This window comes from Mesoplodon mirus, assembly GCF_964341445.2.
Source record: "Mesoplodon mirus genome assembly, contig: HAP1_SCAFFOLD_3349, whole genome shotgun sequence".
Lineage (NCBI taxonomy): Eukaryota > Metazoa > Chordata > Mammalia > Artiodactyla > Ziphiidae > Mesoplodon > Mesoplodon mirus.
The window spans coordinates 6,459-22,873 of record NW_028294028.1 but is presented as its reverse complement, the minus strand read 5'-3'; the positions used below and the strand labels follow the sequence as shown (position 1 = coordinate 22,873).

The following is a 16,415-nucleotide window of genomic DNA, read 5'->3' as shown; positions in this document are numbered from 1 at the left end:
TCGCTTAGAAAATTCAAAAAAAAATCACCCACAATGAAGAAAATACTAGGAGACTTTATAGGGTTTCTGAACTCGCCACTAACTTCAATATACCACGGTAGAATACGGTAGGCTACGGTAGACATGCTAGGTATTTTCTACTGTAATTGGCATTTCATTATAGCTACTATTAGTGCAATTCTGTTGGTGATTCTAATTATTCAACAAAAACTTTTAAGATTCATTACAAGCATAGAAGAAAAGAGTTAAATTCTGATAAAACATAACCGAAATATTTTCCTAGAATCACTTGCTAAATGACTTATTCTGAAAGAAAAATTTATTAAAACCCACTTCATCAATTAAAGGAATGTGAACAATGATTGAAGTAAATAACAAAAGTGCACACCTATATTTTTCAAGAGATGAATGATGTCAGAATGTTGTAAATATGTGAAATGACAAACTTGAAAAGCTTATAGGCGAATAAGCCTTGAAATGTTCGCTCAGTGATTTCGTGTTCTTCAAACCTTTTTCAAAAGTTTATGTAAAAATTATTGACTTTTAATACTTTGACACTTTGACGACAGCTCTTTATCAGTCGTTCGGCCATCAACCGCAGTTACCGTTCGCTTTCTTTTCCTGCGACTGTTATCCATGGTGATTTTGTATAAATTAAGCGCATGGTGATGTTTCACAATTTTCGTGTCTTATTTTACGGCCCTACTCTTTTTATTCAACTTCAAGTTCAGTTAACAGACGTAGTTGGTTAAACAGTCGGGTCGTGTTATAGTGGATGCCCTAGAAGATTCATCCTTTCGTAAAGCTGTAAACTGTGAAGCTCAGCTTGATGTGTTGTATCGGTTCGATATTTCAGAATGCATTTCATTCAAGAGCACGCCCATACTGCTATGTATCACCTTATTACTTGTATTCCAATAGATCTTTGAGTGACTCGAGCGGGCGCCAGTATTGTCTCCATTTGTCTCTTTCGCGTGCAAGAGTGGCCCAATGGGTTCTGATCGCTTTAGGAACTCGCTGAGCATCATACCATTCCTTCAGCGTTTTTGTGAAGAACTCTGACCATCAGGTCGGTGGTATTCCTGCTATGCGTTTGACATCCCGAAGCATCCAGTCAGTGACGGCTCCTGTCCATGGGTTGTCATTTAATCGCACTACGTGCCTGGCCTACCTTATTTTATTTTTGACATTTTGGCATAAGCAATTCTCGTTTCAATCAATTCACACATTTTGCTTACGCCAAATTGCTTACTGCTATCCGTATGCTGCACAAATCATTCTATTTGACGTCCCTCATGTTCATTGATACACCATGATATGTTGATGTCACGTACCTGTTTTTAGTGAACTAAGGTCATCGAAGCCTTTTAATTTCACTATTTCATTCGGCAAATCTCTTGGAATGACAATGCATCGCGAAAGCAAAGATCAAATGAGAATGTTCCATGATCGTTTCCGTATCTCTTTCTCTTCCTATTCGAATATTATTAACTTCAACGTCTCGGTAATAAACAACTTCGGCAATATAACTCACAGAACTGTTATCTTATTGAGATTACATGTGTATACACATATAATGCTAATTTCTTATGCTCAAGTGAAGACGAGAATGAAATTTATTACTTCATATTGTAAGCGATATTCCCATCAATAGCAAGACGTTTTTTTGAGGAACAGAATTTTCCTATTTTTAATCAGGGCTTATCTGCAATTTTATAATGGTATTCGTATCATTTGCATCATTTGTAGTTTAACTAAACACCGAGTAATTCAATCGGAAGCCATTAAACTTAATTAGTCACGGTCGAACAACACAGCTGCTCAGTAAACTCTGCATGTTAACTAAAGCAACACGAAGAACATACTTTTGCTATGAGGTCATTTTAAGGAATTTTTTGTTGGGGTATTCAGCCATAGGTAATCTTTCAGAATATGATATATCATATGTGTGAAGTCAGCTGGTATTCTGGGAAAAAATCTCCGAAGTGTTTTTTAGCTTTGGTCGATCTCGAATCACTGCTTAACGCCACACCTTGACGGACATCCAAAAACATCCCAGTTACAATTAGGAGCTAAAACAATGGGGGACGGGAGCTCTGCAATATAATTTTGCCAAAAAAAATTAGAGAAATTTTTTCATTTGCAAATTAACTCATCTTTTTAAAATCATCTTCATACATATCTATGCCATTATAGAATGATGTTTAAACATCAAAAGGACAGATTTCGTTACATCTTAATCGCTTTATAAGCGAAAGGTACCTAATGTGTTAAGTAAGAAAAAAATTATGCGATCTATACCGTTTATGTATAGGAGTCGGTTGCTTTAAAAAGCATTTCTGAAAGCTCATATTTCCGTTAATAAAAATGCAAAAAAATATCTTTTATGAAAATTGAATTCGAGCTATCAGAAGACAGCCGCATAGAAGTAAGTATAGATGAAATTGGTTTGTCGATACAATTCCTCGTGAATAAACGATAAATTAAACATCCAATGGTGTTCGTTAGTCTTGCAAAGGAATCAATAATAATAGCTAAACAAGCGTTGACAAAAATTCCAATCCTGCCATATCCGATACTTCTGCATATTCGGTAAAGCAATTCATCTACAGTACCACACTATGGGTTTAATGGGCAGTGTAATGGGCAGTGTTTATCTTCTTGTGTCGGTCGAAGAAACCCTCACGTAATACAAATATTATTAAATAATAAAGAAATTATGATCGAAATGACACATCACGCAAATTCCTTCTAGCACAGTGTAGAGAAAAGGATTAGACTAATACATTCGTGACCGCAGTTATTTCTCGACAACTGCCAAAAAATTGGATAACTATGGTATCTCAAGAATTTAGAGACTCATAGGCTGACAAAATATTCTCTATCGCACTAGTAGCATAAATGGAGATGCTTTAAATTTTTCCCGAAAAAATGCAAAAAAATTTAAAATCCCAGAATTTTTAACGTAAGCACGGCAATGAGACACTCAAAAACATTATCTTGTGCTCTATGTACGGAATCCTGTTCGTTACATTGCTTCATTACTCAAGCTGGAAGTTTGGCGACGAAAAAACTAATGAGGCTTTGTTTCAAAATACTAAAAAGTTCTCTTAATTGAATAAGTAGACTGGAATCTTGTTGGATCTGTCTGTAGTTTACAATGATTTTGATTCAGTGGTAAAAAACTGAAAAACGCAATTATTCTGAGGTAAATAATACATACGGTTGTGAATGGGTCAAAGATGATCAGGATTTTTCATCTATAAAAAGATTTGGAGCTCAAGTATTGAGTTTTTAAATAAAGAGCTTTGAGATTATCGGCTTAAATAATGGGATCTTTCCAAGAAGCCCAAAAAATTAGTTTTAAAGTCGTCTTTAAAACTCAACTTAAGGATACTACAGAGCTGTGCGGAAAATTTGTTTATAAGAACTCTGATCGCCTCTTGAACATATTAGGGGGAAATGTGGTACATTGGTAAGGAGATGGTGGCAGCTCAGGAAACCTCTAAGACATGACGTTCCGAACTTAAGCAGATTACTACGATTTAAAACTTATAGTAATAAAAGAAGCTAAAAACTCAGCATTTTTGAAGTAAATTCTAATTTTGAAGTAGAAACTAAGGGCCATTCATTTAATTGACGATATTACAACTGCATTAACTGAAATTGAAAACTGAGAAGTCACTTAACCGTTAGAGAAGTTTTCCCCCATACAAATCACAGGAACTCCTACCGGTAAAAAATAATTCCCAGGTATCAAAAATTTACTATGGAGACGATTTATGACACATTAAAAACTATTACTTAGTAGATTCCTCAATGAGAATGATGACTAGGAATGATGACTAAATGAATGAAAACAATAAGGTCGATTATATCTTGGCACAGAGAATTGGCGAGTAACTGAACTCGGGCAGAAATCAAATTATTTGACTCTGAACAAGAAGCAATAGAAGCAATAGATTGAATTTGGATAAGCGAGAGAGTTCTTCAATTTACAAATTCATTCGATCAGAAAAAACCGAGAAAAGCTCATCATGAATTATGAGTCATTAAAAAATGGTAACTTAAGCATTGATAAATTCTCCTCCAAAATATAGAACTCCCATTGAATTTCATTGAAAACGAAGTTATAGACTATTTTCTTAAATGAATTCTCACAAAGAAACATGCTTTATCCGTTTTCGATAATAGCGAAAAAGTACTGCATGTTATGGCGTCAGAAACTACACTAGATTACTGAAGTCATCTACATATCGATTTATTTCGAAAAGCAGAAACATCGAAGAATATTAAGTTTTGAGATTTTTAAAAGTATAACTTACAAAGTTACGACCTTCCATTGACGATTCCGACAGGCGAAGTAAAGTCATTCGACGCTTCGGCCGCTTATGATAGACTATTACGCACATGTTCAAACAATTATTCATCCTATTCAAACCATATTGAAAACTGCTATCGTTTTATTATCGAAGTCAAACAGCAGATTCGATCCAGATTAAAAGAAATTATGAAGTGAATCAATATAATTGACAACGATTTAGTAGTACTGACATCGTATTAGAAATTTTAAGACGTTCGATGAGTTCTGCTTGAATCGATCGATAAAACAACTCTGTACAAAACAAGCTTAACTGATGGTAAAAACACACATGAACCATGTTTGATTTCAGCATCATTATGATGTAGGCAGAATAATATCGCTGTGAAAACAGCCATCGTCATCGGTGGGCGAGAAAGGATTTTTCTACAAAGAGTTAATCGATAAAAAGAATTAATGATTGAGGCGGTTAAATTTTATTCCACCCAAGGAGAAGCTAAACAGCCAATCAATAATGAAGAAAAATCCGCTCGAGGCTAACATTGCAGTTGTTCGTATTATGAAAAATCTGAATAACTACGAGTTGCCATAGTAATGAGCAATTTTTTGTGGACATTATCAGCAGCCTAGGAGAGGCTCATATGTCAGACGGGACTAGTTTGAGAGGTTGAAAGACGGAATGGCTTATGGCTTTTGGCTGTGATAAGTAATCCATCTTCTACTACCTTATTCAACGAAGAAGAAAGAAACGAAGAGAAGATTGAAAGTTAGTAGCACTCAAGAAACATTGAGAATGTAGACTGCGAATGTCGTTAATGTAATGTCAAATGTTCTAATGAATGTTCTACAGTATACTTCGCATTTTAAAAAGGCTTTTAGCATAGCAAATGGAAACGGACGGACATCATACACTCATAGGATGCTCTCACATCGATGATGCGCTGAAAAAGTTTAGTTTATTAGTTAGTGCTGAAAAACTTGAGGTAGTACTAAACTGCTTCCGACCCTCCTGCTTCTGAAGGATTTCAGGAAGAGCTTAAGGAAATGTTTTCAACTTTCAACCTGTGACCACTATAATCATGAAAAGAGAACAAATACAATAACATGAACAAATAGAATAAATTCTGATTGAAATCCTTTTAGAAACAGGTGTAAATTGAAGAAAATTTTTTGGATTTGCTCAAACATCGATATCTCAACTAATTTGATAGATAAATTTGTGATAGATAATCATAGATAATTTTCTCTAGCACATTATCGTTTCGTTAGAAGCCAGAGAGTAATAATAAATATAGTAATAAAGTAAGTATATTAATATTAAAAACACCCTTATGTAAAAATAACAATGACCTGGATTTAAGAGAGCTATGTATTCCATTTTGTTGGCTTTTCAAGTAATTATAGAGAAAAAGTGAACATGAAAGAAAATGAAGAGAAAAAGAAATCTGGTAATATTCTCAACTTTTAATAACTTTTTCGGCAGTGGTGTTATTTGATATATAACTGCAATGATGCTGAGATATTAGCAAAACTCGGAGCCCCAGTTGGACTTGGAGCTCAGAATTGCCCTTTGCGAGGGATACAAGCTATCCACCACACCAACTGAACTCCTTGCTTTGGTTTTTTTCTCAGCATGCTAATAACATATAATAATAATAATAGTAAAAATAATAATAATAATATATAAAATGGCTAGAACTATATTCATAAGGCAGGATATGTTTTCATCAAAATGGAAAAAGGAAGAGAGAGGTAGCTGCAATTGAAAATATTGGAAAAAAAAGTTAAAACAAATTGAAAGGAATAAAGAAGCATAATCAATAAACCTCTGTGACGTCGGGAGACTTCCCAAAAAGTGCCTGCTGCATTTGATTGACAAACTGTTGACCGTATTCTTCGAGGATATCATGGTCCACCTAATAAAAAGCTCAGATGTTATTCGTAATGTTGTCAATTATCAAAAACACACATTTCAGTGCGTTGGTATTGTAATAATAAATGTGAATTTAAAAAACTCTAGAAACTTGTTCTTTAGCAATTTTGAGTTAATTTATTATCTAAGATGAAATAGCTGAACTAAAATCAACAAATACATCAAATGACCAAAAAAAAAATTGACATGATAAACCGTAAAAAGTAATATAACGCTAATCGAATATTTCAGAGTATATGGATGTCATAGGTAATAGTAAAAATGCCAGTGAATTTTTGTCGAAGTTTTTCTTTTTTTTTCCCGGCTTGAAAAAAAAATAAAGTATTTTTTCTTTCTATTTTGGCAAAATGACGAATTCCAGACAAGTTTTCATGTGTTCTACTCTCGAATGAGAACATGGGAGACTACAGTGCTAAATGTGCCCTATTAAACACACGTCAATCGTTGTCTCTGTCATTGATCTCAGGCATACGAAGCCCTCAAATTACTTACAGATTTTTTCAGGAAAGATATTGATTTGGCTGCTGCAAGCTACTCCGTAAGCGAAATTTGCATTCAACGATCTCTACGATAATACGAATGGAGTGGAAGGCATGGCGTATCTCCAAAGGATTGACAAGCATCAAACGCTTCATCAATTTCCTTTATCTTGCGCTCTCACAGTTATTGCTCTTCACGTTGGTCTGTTATGGATATGCCAATGCCGATGAAATTCTGATCAAGCATTCAGGTATTCAATAAATTCGTTTACAAATATATTGGCCAAAAACATCAGTTGCCATTCTTGACAGCTTTTCAATCCTTGCTGAAATTTTTCCACAGTTATGTCGGCTTACATCAGAGTTGTCAAATGAAATTGTCGTATCACATTAACATAAAGTCGAACTGTGTAGCTTTTTTATTTGATGAATGCTTTGTAACTTAATGAAATTCATCAAACACGAAGCAGGCTACACTAAACTGATGAAAAACATGACGCATGATTTACGAAATCGTGTTCAAGCCAGCAGGGTGTCGAATAGGATCCACTTTCTGTTGTACATTGAAATGAGACAATGGGTTGTTTTTCTTACTCAAAATAGGTAGAACAGTTTTTATGACGCGATCTCTTTATTCTTCATTCATTTCGCGTGACACCAATTTATTGAGCAACTCTTGAATGGACCTTTATGAGTAATTTCTAGAAACTCTTATACGATTCTGTCCTCTGAATCGTCGTCAGTTGCTGATGGACGTTCATGGCATTCCTCGTCGTCAACGCTGAAATCTTCGTACGATAATTTTCGAACAATTTGCGTGAAGTGCTTCTCTAACCTTTGCTTTGATGACATTTGGAACTCCTCCTGCTGTACGATAGCTCCCACCTTGAATTTGTAAGGTGAAATGGGGCAATTTTTTACTTTGGAGAGTTTTGCTTTAACTGTCCTAAAATAAGTGCCTAGAAAGACGTCGTTAGATGCGAATATATGTCACAAAATTAGTACCTTGACTTCGACACCTTGATTTTTCTTGTGACTAGCCTTCCTCGAACACGATTTCGTAAATCATGCGTCATATTTTTCATCAGTTTAGTATAGCCTGCTCCGTCTTTGATAAATTTCATTAAGTTGCAAAGCATTCATCAAATAAAAGAGCTACACAGTTCGACCTGATGTTAATGTGATACCACGACTTCAATAATGTTCAGCACTGTTGGCTAAACGAAAACGAAATTCCTCAGCATTACTCAAAGCGAAATCTTTATTAAAAGATGGCAATGGTATCCTTTTTATTCTCGACAAATGGAATCATCTAGTACAACTTCTTGAGACCTGGCAGAATTTGAATGAATTAGGTTTACCTCGTCCACTGTATTGATCGGAGCTTGAGCGAAATTGAATACTACTTCAACTACGTGGACAAGACTACAGAAATTTTTCAAAGACCTGCTGTATGAGAACGCCTTCAAAGAACTTGATCCCATCATAACTTCTGAATTACGTGCTATCGGAGAAAAATAAGCGTTCAAATTCTCGGCAAGGAAATGCTAAGTGTTCCATGCATTTTTCATTATGATTAATGAAGTTATGTTGGAGTCGACTTGTAGGATTTCAAGATTTCCCTCAAAACTCGACCACTATTTTCTTACTAGTGCTGAATGAAAATAAACTGGAAATAAATTGTCACTTGGAATCCTTATTAAGTGATATATAAGCTATAGTGATTCAATAATGCTTTATCCAAACAAAATGCAAATAGATGGTAGTTGACAGGTCTCCATGCTTACCTGTGAAGGAACACATCAATGGAGTTCCTTGCTTAACACAATATTTTTCAAATGCGGACCAATTACAGCTTTCAGAAACACCAAATGCTTTATATAAGCGAAAAAACACAATCCTTTTACCTTTTCAAATCCGCTCGAATCTACAGATCCGTCCGTGGAGGTTTTGCCTGTAGACGTGCTAGAGGCTGGAACCGGAGGAGCATGAGCCTGCACCAAGTGTTTTAAATCTTCAACATTTTTAGATTTTTAAGCCTCTTTGAGCTTGTAAACGCTCTAAAGTAAACTTACCTTCTCAGATCCGCTAGGATCCGCAGATCCATCAGTAGTGGATTGGCCAGTAGATACGGTAGAAGTTGGTGCCGTAGGTGACTGTAGTAAGTACACATTAACGTTTATAAAAAACTTTTTCTTATTTTCATGATGATGTGAGCTGTGATGATAATTCGATCTTGGTCACAGAAACACAATTCACATAAGGGTTTTTTTTTAATTTATTTTCCCGACTTTTCTATCATGCTTGTATCAAATTTTTGTTAAACATGAACACTAAACTCTTCAACCATAGATCTTTTGCTTCTAACTTTATTACAATTTATATTATATATAATTAAATTTTTATAATTTATAAGGATTGTCGTTCTTCTTTAAAACAATACGACAATATGTTTCACTATGATCCACAAAGTACTGTACAGAAACTGAACGAAGATGTCGAGCATGAAAACAAAAGGTGGTACACTTTCATGAGTTAATGCTACTCCTTTAAGTCAATACACTTGTAACTTATAAAAGGAAATACGCAAATATTTACCTGCAAGCTAGCGAAATAGGCATTCGGATCATCAAAATTAGTTGGTGGTGGTGCATTAGGTGAAAGATCAGGCGGTGAGTCCATAACGCAATAGTGTTTAGTTCTTCTTGGAAGGACCACACCACGAGTGCTCTTAAATAGAATTAGTTGTCGAAATTGTCTGGAAAAGATGCTTAATAACTAAAACTACATTCGATTGGAATAATGTCACCTCATGAACACTAATGTTATATCGGAAAAAACAAAACGGCAACGCAATGTCAACTTGAGTGTAACATATCTCAGAGAAAAATCATCAGCCTTAAACTTCTTTCAGAACACTTGTTTATAAAGCATCATAAAAGTGAAGTGCACAACAAAATCCGAAATACAAAAACAAAATAGTCCTCAAATAGTGCGACAAAATAGGCAAAACTAAAACAATATATGAATTTTGTTGTTAGAGAAAATAATCACATATGTGAGAAGGCATCCTACAGATTGAAGACTTAGTCAAGAACGAAGCTGTAGGATTTCCTTTTGCCCATATTGATTGCTAAAATTATCCAACCGGATCTGATCATTGTAGTGCCCTACGGTCTATCAAGTCAGTGTTTTTATGCTCTAAGTCTGTCACCAATTTACCGAACTTGGAGGGATGGCTTGGTGAGTTCTGGGTGCGGGATCGAACCAACGATCGATCATATGTGTGCTGCAGGGAATCTTTAAGCGCTAGGCTACCCTCCCTCTATGAAAATAAGTTCTAAAAGTAAAGCATGAATTGTCAACAAGGAAAATTGATGATACTATTTGACTGAAGTGAGTATATTCAATGCGTAACTACATATTTAATGCTTATACTAAACTTCTAAGTATGACAAGGATAATTTTATAGGAACATATTGATCAACATTTTATTAAATACAAAATGAAAGTGTCAGTATTTTCAACATCAGATTTTTTCAACAAAAGAAATCAGGTTCCTATGTCAAACGAGAATTATCTGATTGATGGAGGATATCATAACGGATTTCGCTAATTTCAAGGAATGGAAAAGGAATACAGGGTAGTAGAGAGGCATTTCGTTAATAAATTTCTAAATTCGAAGTCAAAAAAGAAAACGCCTGAGGTATAGGGTTAGACTTTATGTGATTACAAGACATCCGTCCCATCGGGTCAATTTGTAAGCCCAAGTTTTAGGCTCTAATGGTATATTCAATTATTCGTCATCACTGTCAAACTAGGCACATGTGAATCCGTGAAGCCTCCACCTTTTTCAACAGGAAAAGAAAAACAATGTTATAACTGCTAAGGTGCTGAGATATTTGCAAAACCAGTTGCCGGTACGAACTTCGAATCCGTGATTGCCCTTCCGGAGGGTCACGAGCCATCCCTTACACCATCCGTGCCCCTCGCTTTGCCTTTCTCTCAGCGTGTTTTGTTTCTATCGATGCTATCAGCACTCACTCGTCAACGGGAAAACATGCTGAGAGAAAGGCAAAGCGAGGGGCACGGATGGTGTAATGGATAGTTGGTGACCCCCGAAAAGGGCAATCATCTGGTTGGAAGTTCGCACCGGCACCAGATTTTGCAAATACCTCAGCACCTTAGCGGTTATAATTCGATTAATAATAATACTGCCAATAAAAAGAAATAGTCAGTTAATAAAGAAAGTTGACATCATTGTAAAAAAACAATGTTATTTAGTGGAAATGCAGTCGCGAAAGAAGTTATCAAATTAGTCGACGTCATAAAGACTTCGCTGGTAGTCGCTCGCCAATTAATGCTACTATCTTATAGGTATTAGGGAGAATAAAATACCAATGTCATTGAAATATAAGAGTTGTTCAAAGGCGATAATAATGAAAGCTAAGGGAGTGTGTAGCACAGTGTCAGATGTTCCCTGCAATACACACTAAATCTGTCGTTGTTTCGTGTCCACCCCTAAGCTCACCAAGCCTTCCATCCTTCCCGGATTTGCTACCAAACTTGTATGAAGAGATAGAAATACTGATTTCATACATCGGTGGAACACCACAAGTCATTGTACAGGCCAGATATACATTCAATCACCTCAACGATGTCACGGATGAAGACGAATTCAAGCTGCATCCGCAAAGGATTGATCAACAGTTTATCTTTTTATAATGAAAGTAATTACGATGTTACCAATTCTTATGGTATTATTTCTAGTACTAGTACTATTACTATGAAATTAATTAATTTCATACTTTGAAATAAATAAGGTATTAAAAATAGTTCACAAAGCCAGAAAAATTCTTATTGAACTCAAAACAACTGCTCATATAGATTTCGAATTTTACTCGATATGATATAATAAATTTACTTTAATTCTATAAAGCGTGCTTATAGTCAAGTACCATCCAATCTTATCCGGTTTAACCATTGTAGATGATGATGAAGAAGTATTTCTCCAAAAAATTCATTCACAGATGGCTGATGTAAAGGAATAAATACAGATCGACGAATTTCACTCGAAAATTCACAGTAATTATTTCCATTCATTGACATTCGGCTTGCTTGACATGACACTTGAATCGCTGGCTCGTTAACATAAGGAATCCTTAGCTGAAGTTCAATGAATTGCCAATTAATTTTCAATTACTGGTAATTTACTAATCGGGAAAAATGTTTTTTTTTTCTACTAGGGTTGTAATGAATCCTGGTATTGGTTCATTCTATTCTAATGGACTTCAACGTGAAAATGGCAGTCAAATATTGAATGGAAACTAACGCGCGTCATATTTTTGTAGTTCTTGCTTGATTCTATTGAAGTAGGCAATTATTTTTTTCGATTCAAAACATGTTACATATTGACGAATATTGAAAATAAATACGATTATTGACAAAAACCTGAATTATTCATTAGCAAAACGAGAAATATAGAAACTTTTAATGGAATCTAGTTGAATATTAACAAATCCAACAAAAACTGTTTGTACTAATGGAATTCGATCAAACACACGAGCATCAACGAGGCCGTTAGAGGGAAACTGAGCTGTCGATAGATAAAAATGCTGTCGATGAGAACGCATTAGTTGTTTACGTCTACAATTTCAGGAAACGAAGTGCAAACGAAGAAATAGAGAAAAATAACTGTCAAATAGAATACTAAGCGAGTCTCAAATGCTCCTTAACGCAAATGCCACAACAACAACTCTTGGTACTGCGAGCAGTACAGGAATCTGTTTACAGTCAATATTTTCGACATGGTAATTTAACTATTCGTAAATCTGCAAAATATTTTAGTTCTACCAAAAACATGTACAAATAGTTGAAAGTGCAAAAAATTAGTAGAACTACATATAATTAATTTTCAATGAGTGAAGCGATAAAAACGCGCTCACATTTTCACTCAGTAAAAATAAAAGCAGGACGAAAATGTTCCATAGAAATGAAATTACAGAAAGAAATTTAAACAATGTCATTTTCAGCAATATGAAATTATAGAAAAGAAATTAAAAATATTATAAGGAATAAATCGATAGCACAGCTAACATAAAAATCACTTGAACTTCACGAACAAATTTAATTATAAAGGATGATTTCTGGCTTGAATACAAGAATGCAAAGTAGCCACTTTTTTTTTACAAATTCATCGTTTGGATGCATGCAGTTCAGTTTCCGCAGCTGGTACTGTCGTTTCATTGACATCGCAGTCAATTCTCTACCGTATTCATCATGTAGAACTTTTTTTAAAAAAAAAATTCCGTCGCTGGTTTAGCTCGGACAACGGCGAAAGAAACACTATGCAGCTAACGACGATACTGGTTATGTTAACATACGATCTCTTATGGTATCTTGAAAGATAAAAGGTAGAAAGACATATTCTTAAACTTTAAATTTATTACAACTCGTATTATATTGATTTCGATTAATAGTTATAATTGAATTTTAATTTCAATTTCATCTCGTTAACGGGTGATTGCTGATAGAAGTAAAATATGCTGAGAGAAACGCAAAGCAAGGAGCATGGATGGTGTGGTGGATAACTCGTTAATTTCCCCGGATAGGGCTATCGTCGGTTGGAAGTTCACCTACCGCCCCGAGTTTTGCGAATGTCTCAGGATGAATTCAGCTACATTTCGATTAATAACACTGCTGATAAAAAGAATTAGACATTTAATAATGAAAGTTAGTAACATTGTAAATTAGTTATAATTGAATTGTTCCACAGTAATTACTACAAGCGCGCATGTAGCGCAATGGTTAGAGGTGGCTTGTAATGCATACTAGATTCGTGGAAGAGTTCAATCTCTCGCGTCGGGACAATCAAGCCCTCCACAACTCTGGGATCGAAAAATTGGTATCAGAGTGTTCTGGAGGGATAAAAACACTGACTTGCTACACCAGTAGGCCACCTCTACCTTTTTAATTCCTTACTTAGTTATTTAAACCAATGTAAACTCAAGACTATTCCATTTACAACCAATTTGAGAAAGAATAGGATTCTTCTTATTTCATGAGGATTTTTCTCCTTTTACACATCGGAAAATGTAGAAACGACTACGTTATGTTCAGTTTCACATAAAATTTTTTACCAAGTATTCAAATGTCTTCGTACTTTGTTGAAACACATAGGATTTGTCCTTAATTTGTGACATATTTTATAGTAAGAGCACAAAAATGAACGAGAGCATCGGAAAAACTAAAACTGAATCGAAAAAGGTGACCGGCAGATTCCACTTTAGATTAACTACGACTGCTTGCTCCTTCCAACGTTGGGCGATGAACAACGAGAGCATCAACGCCGTAACTTACGGTACCAATAGCGAACAAATGGTTCTGGGACTTAAATGAATACGACACACATTTCGTAGATCTACCTAGACGGCCAGTCTCCTTTGAGGAAGAATACGCAGCAAGTTCGATGAGTTAACGAAAATTGAGGTCTCGGTCTGACTAGAAATAACAAATTCATTCGAGTCAGTGCCTATAAATCTTTATGTAATCTCATAATGCTAATCCTTACCTATTACGAACAATCTTTTCTAGTGAAGACCGTGACTGGAGTTAACAAATCGGTGCGTTACGATAATAACGCATACAACACCTTCTGACTTTCTAGTAAAAAGGTCTCTCCAGCTCAGTCGAAATTCGATCAAACGGTCGTAAGAAAATGTTAACCGCCTCTTAATACTGCAAAACACGAGTTTTTCAAAGCAAAAAAAACCGTCCAGATGGTTAACGCCACCTGCCTGACGTAAATGAACCTGAGTTCAGCTTTTTGTTTGAGAACGTGAGTTACCACGTTGCAAAGTTCATGCCAAGAAACTGAAGCAACTGGAGCAGATTACCGTATACCACATCCAACATATAGCTAAACATAACCGCTTAGATCCACGATTTGTTTGGGCCTTTCGGCATCATTTCGTCAACGATTGTAGCAAAAACGCTTATGCCAAATTCTTGGATTTGTGTCCACTACCTTTTCAGGGCGAGAGAGTTCAAAAAAGGCTATCCTACATTATCCTCCATAACGATGGTGAAAACATTGTCATTCACTAGGGTTGAATTTTGCTTCAGTAAAATCATAAATGGAAATATGCTAAAAATCGTCAAGGACTTATGAAACAACATATTCATTTATTGAAAGATTAAGAAGGCATGGATTTGATGGTACATACGTAATAATTAAGAAGAGGAAAAAAGAGAAGTAGGAAGAAAAGAAATAGGGAATAAGAGAATAAGAACGTTTATGAACTTCACAAAATTTCCATGCATACCTCATTATCCTAAACTAGCTCTATCACAACCAACGTATACCAATAAAACCTACCGTATGCCTACTTATTTGCGGATAGAACACGAATATTTAGTCAATTCACCGCCAAAAGAACTACCACACTGAAGAAACACAATAGTTAGAGCTACAGAATGAAAACATAATAATTCATATGTAAACAAATATCAGCACCGTATCTTACAACACTCATCAAAACAAAAAAGTTTATCGTAACTTAATTATAACTTTTTCCTTATTGTATGAATATAATAAGTATTTTCAAGACCGACTGTCCTTTAACTTCGGCATTGTTTAATACTTGTTAGTCCCAATAACAAGGTATTGTATTGATATTAGAAGAATAATAGGACTAACAAGTATAATAAATATATTAAAATACCAATAGAACACGAAGAATTATCAGCCATCGATTAAAAATTTCAAAAAAGAAATTAAAAGCTTTTTGAATGGATTCTGTATTATATCCTTCTTAGGTGTAGAACCATGAAAATGAAGGATTAATAAATATTCATACGTGAGAAATCTTCATACAAAAGTATTTAAATAAAACTGCTAGATTGCAAGTGTTGACCGTAAAATGGATGAAAAACACAAATCAGCGGATGCCGTAGGCGGCATATCAAACGTCTAGTTATAACTTTTATTTATAGAAATTGGATACGAAAGAAAAGAAAAAGAGAAGAGAGAACAAGTTGATAATAGAAAAAGATAAAATCTCTTCACGTTGTTCGTGATTGTTCCAGAAAAAACAAGCTTCTCTATTACCTGTGCTGTGTAAAAAGTACAACACGTACGTCTACCAAATCGACAACTGCTTCGATCTTATTGAACAAATATTGCGATATTCATTTACCTTTTGTTTACATTCTTGAAATCAAAATCTTTACTACATGGATCGTTAGAATTTTTCTACTTTTCTCTCTACGGTTCACAATTTTTCAGCAAAGATTTCTGAATGTGCGCTTTTTTTAATTCTAAATATTGAAAACTTGTAGTTCTACATAAATATAACATATACACTGATGTAAAATTTCATTTTTAACTACCTATTTCTGTTAATCGGCAGTGTTATTATCAATCGAAATAACCGCTAAGACGCTGAGATATTTGCAAAAATTGGGAGCGGTGCGAACTTCCAACCAGATGATTGCCCTTTCCGGGTCACCAGTTATCCATTACACCATCCGTACCCCTCGCTCTGCCTTTCTCTCAGCGTGTTTTATTTCATTTCCATTATTTCTTTATTTCAAAGCCGATTTGGGCACCCAAGATCATCCCGATAACGGGTGAGTGCTGATAGCGGTGATAGAAATAAAATAGAACACGCTGAGAGAAAGG

The 16,415-nt window shown here is 35.1% G+C and overlaps 1 protein-coding gene across 1 annotated transcript; it reads right to left on the bottom strand.

Moving 5' to 3' along the window:
* Positions 1-1,065: 1,065 nt before the first annotated feature.
* On the bottom strand, positions 1,066-9,441 carry LOC309798418 (uncharacterized protein; the record flags this gene model as incomplete). The annotated part of the gene is made up of 7 exons (XM_082646609.1): positions 9,332-9,441; positions 8,809-8,889; positions 8,641-8,727; positions 6,148-6,237; positions 5,232-5,262; positions 4,326-4,399; positions 1,066-1,167 (listed from the first exon to the last, which is right to left on the bottom strand). The coding sequence occupies exons 1-7, from the start codon at positions 9,413-9,415 to the stop codon at positions 1,066-1,068; spliced, it is 549 nt and encodes a 182-aa protein (XP_082502735.1). The 5' UTR covers positions 9,416-9,441.
* Positions 9,442-16,415: the final 6,974 nt, after the last annotated feature.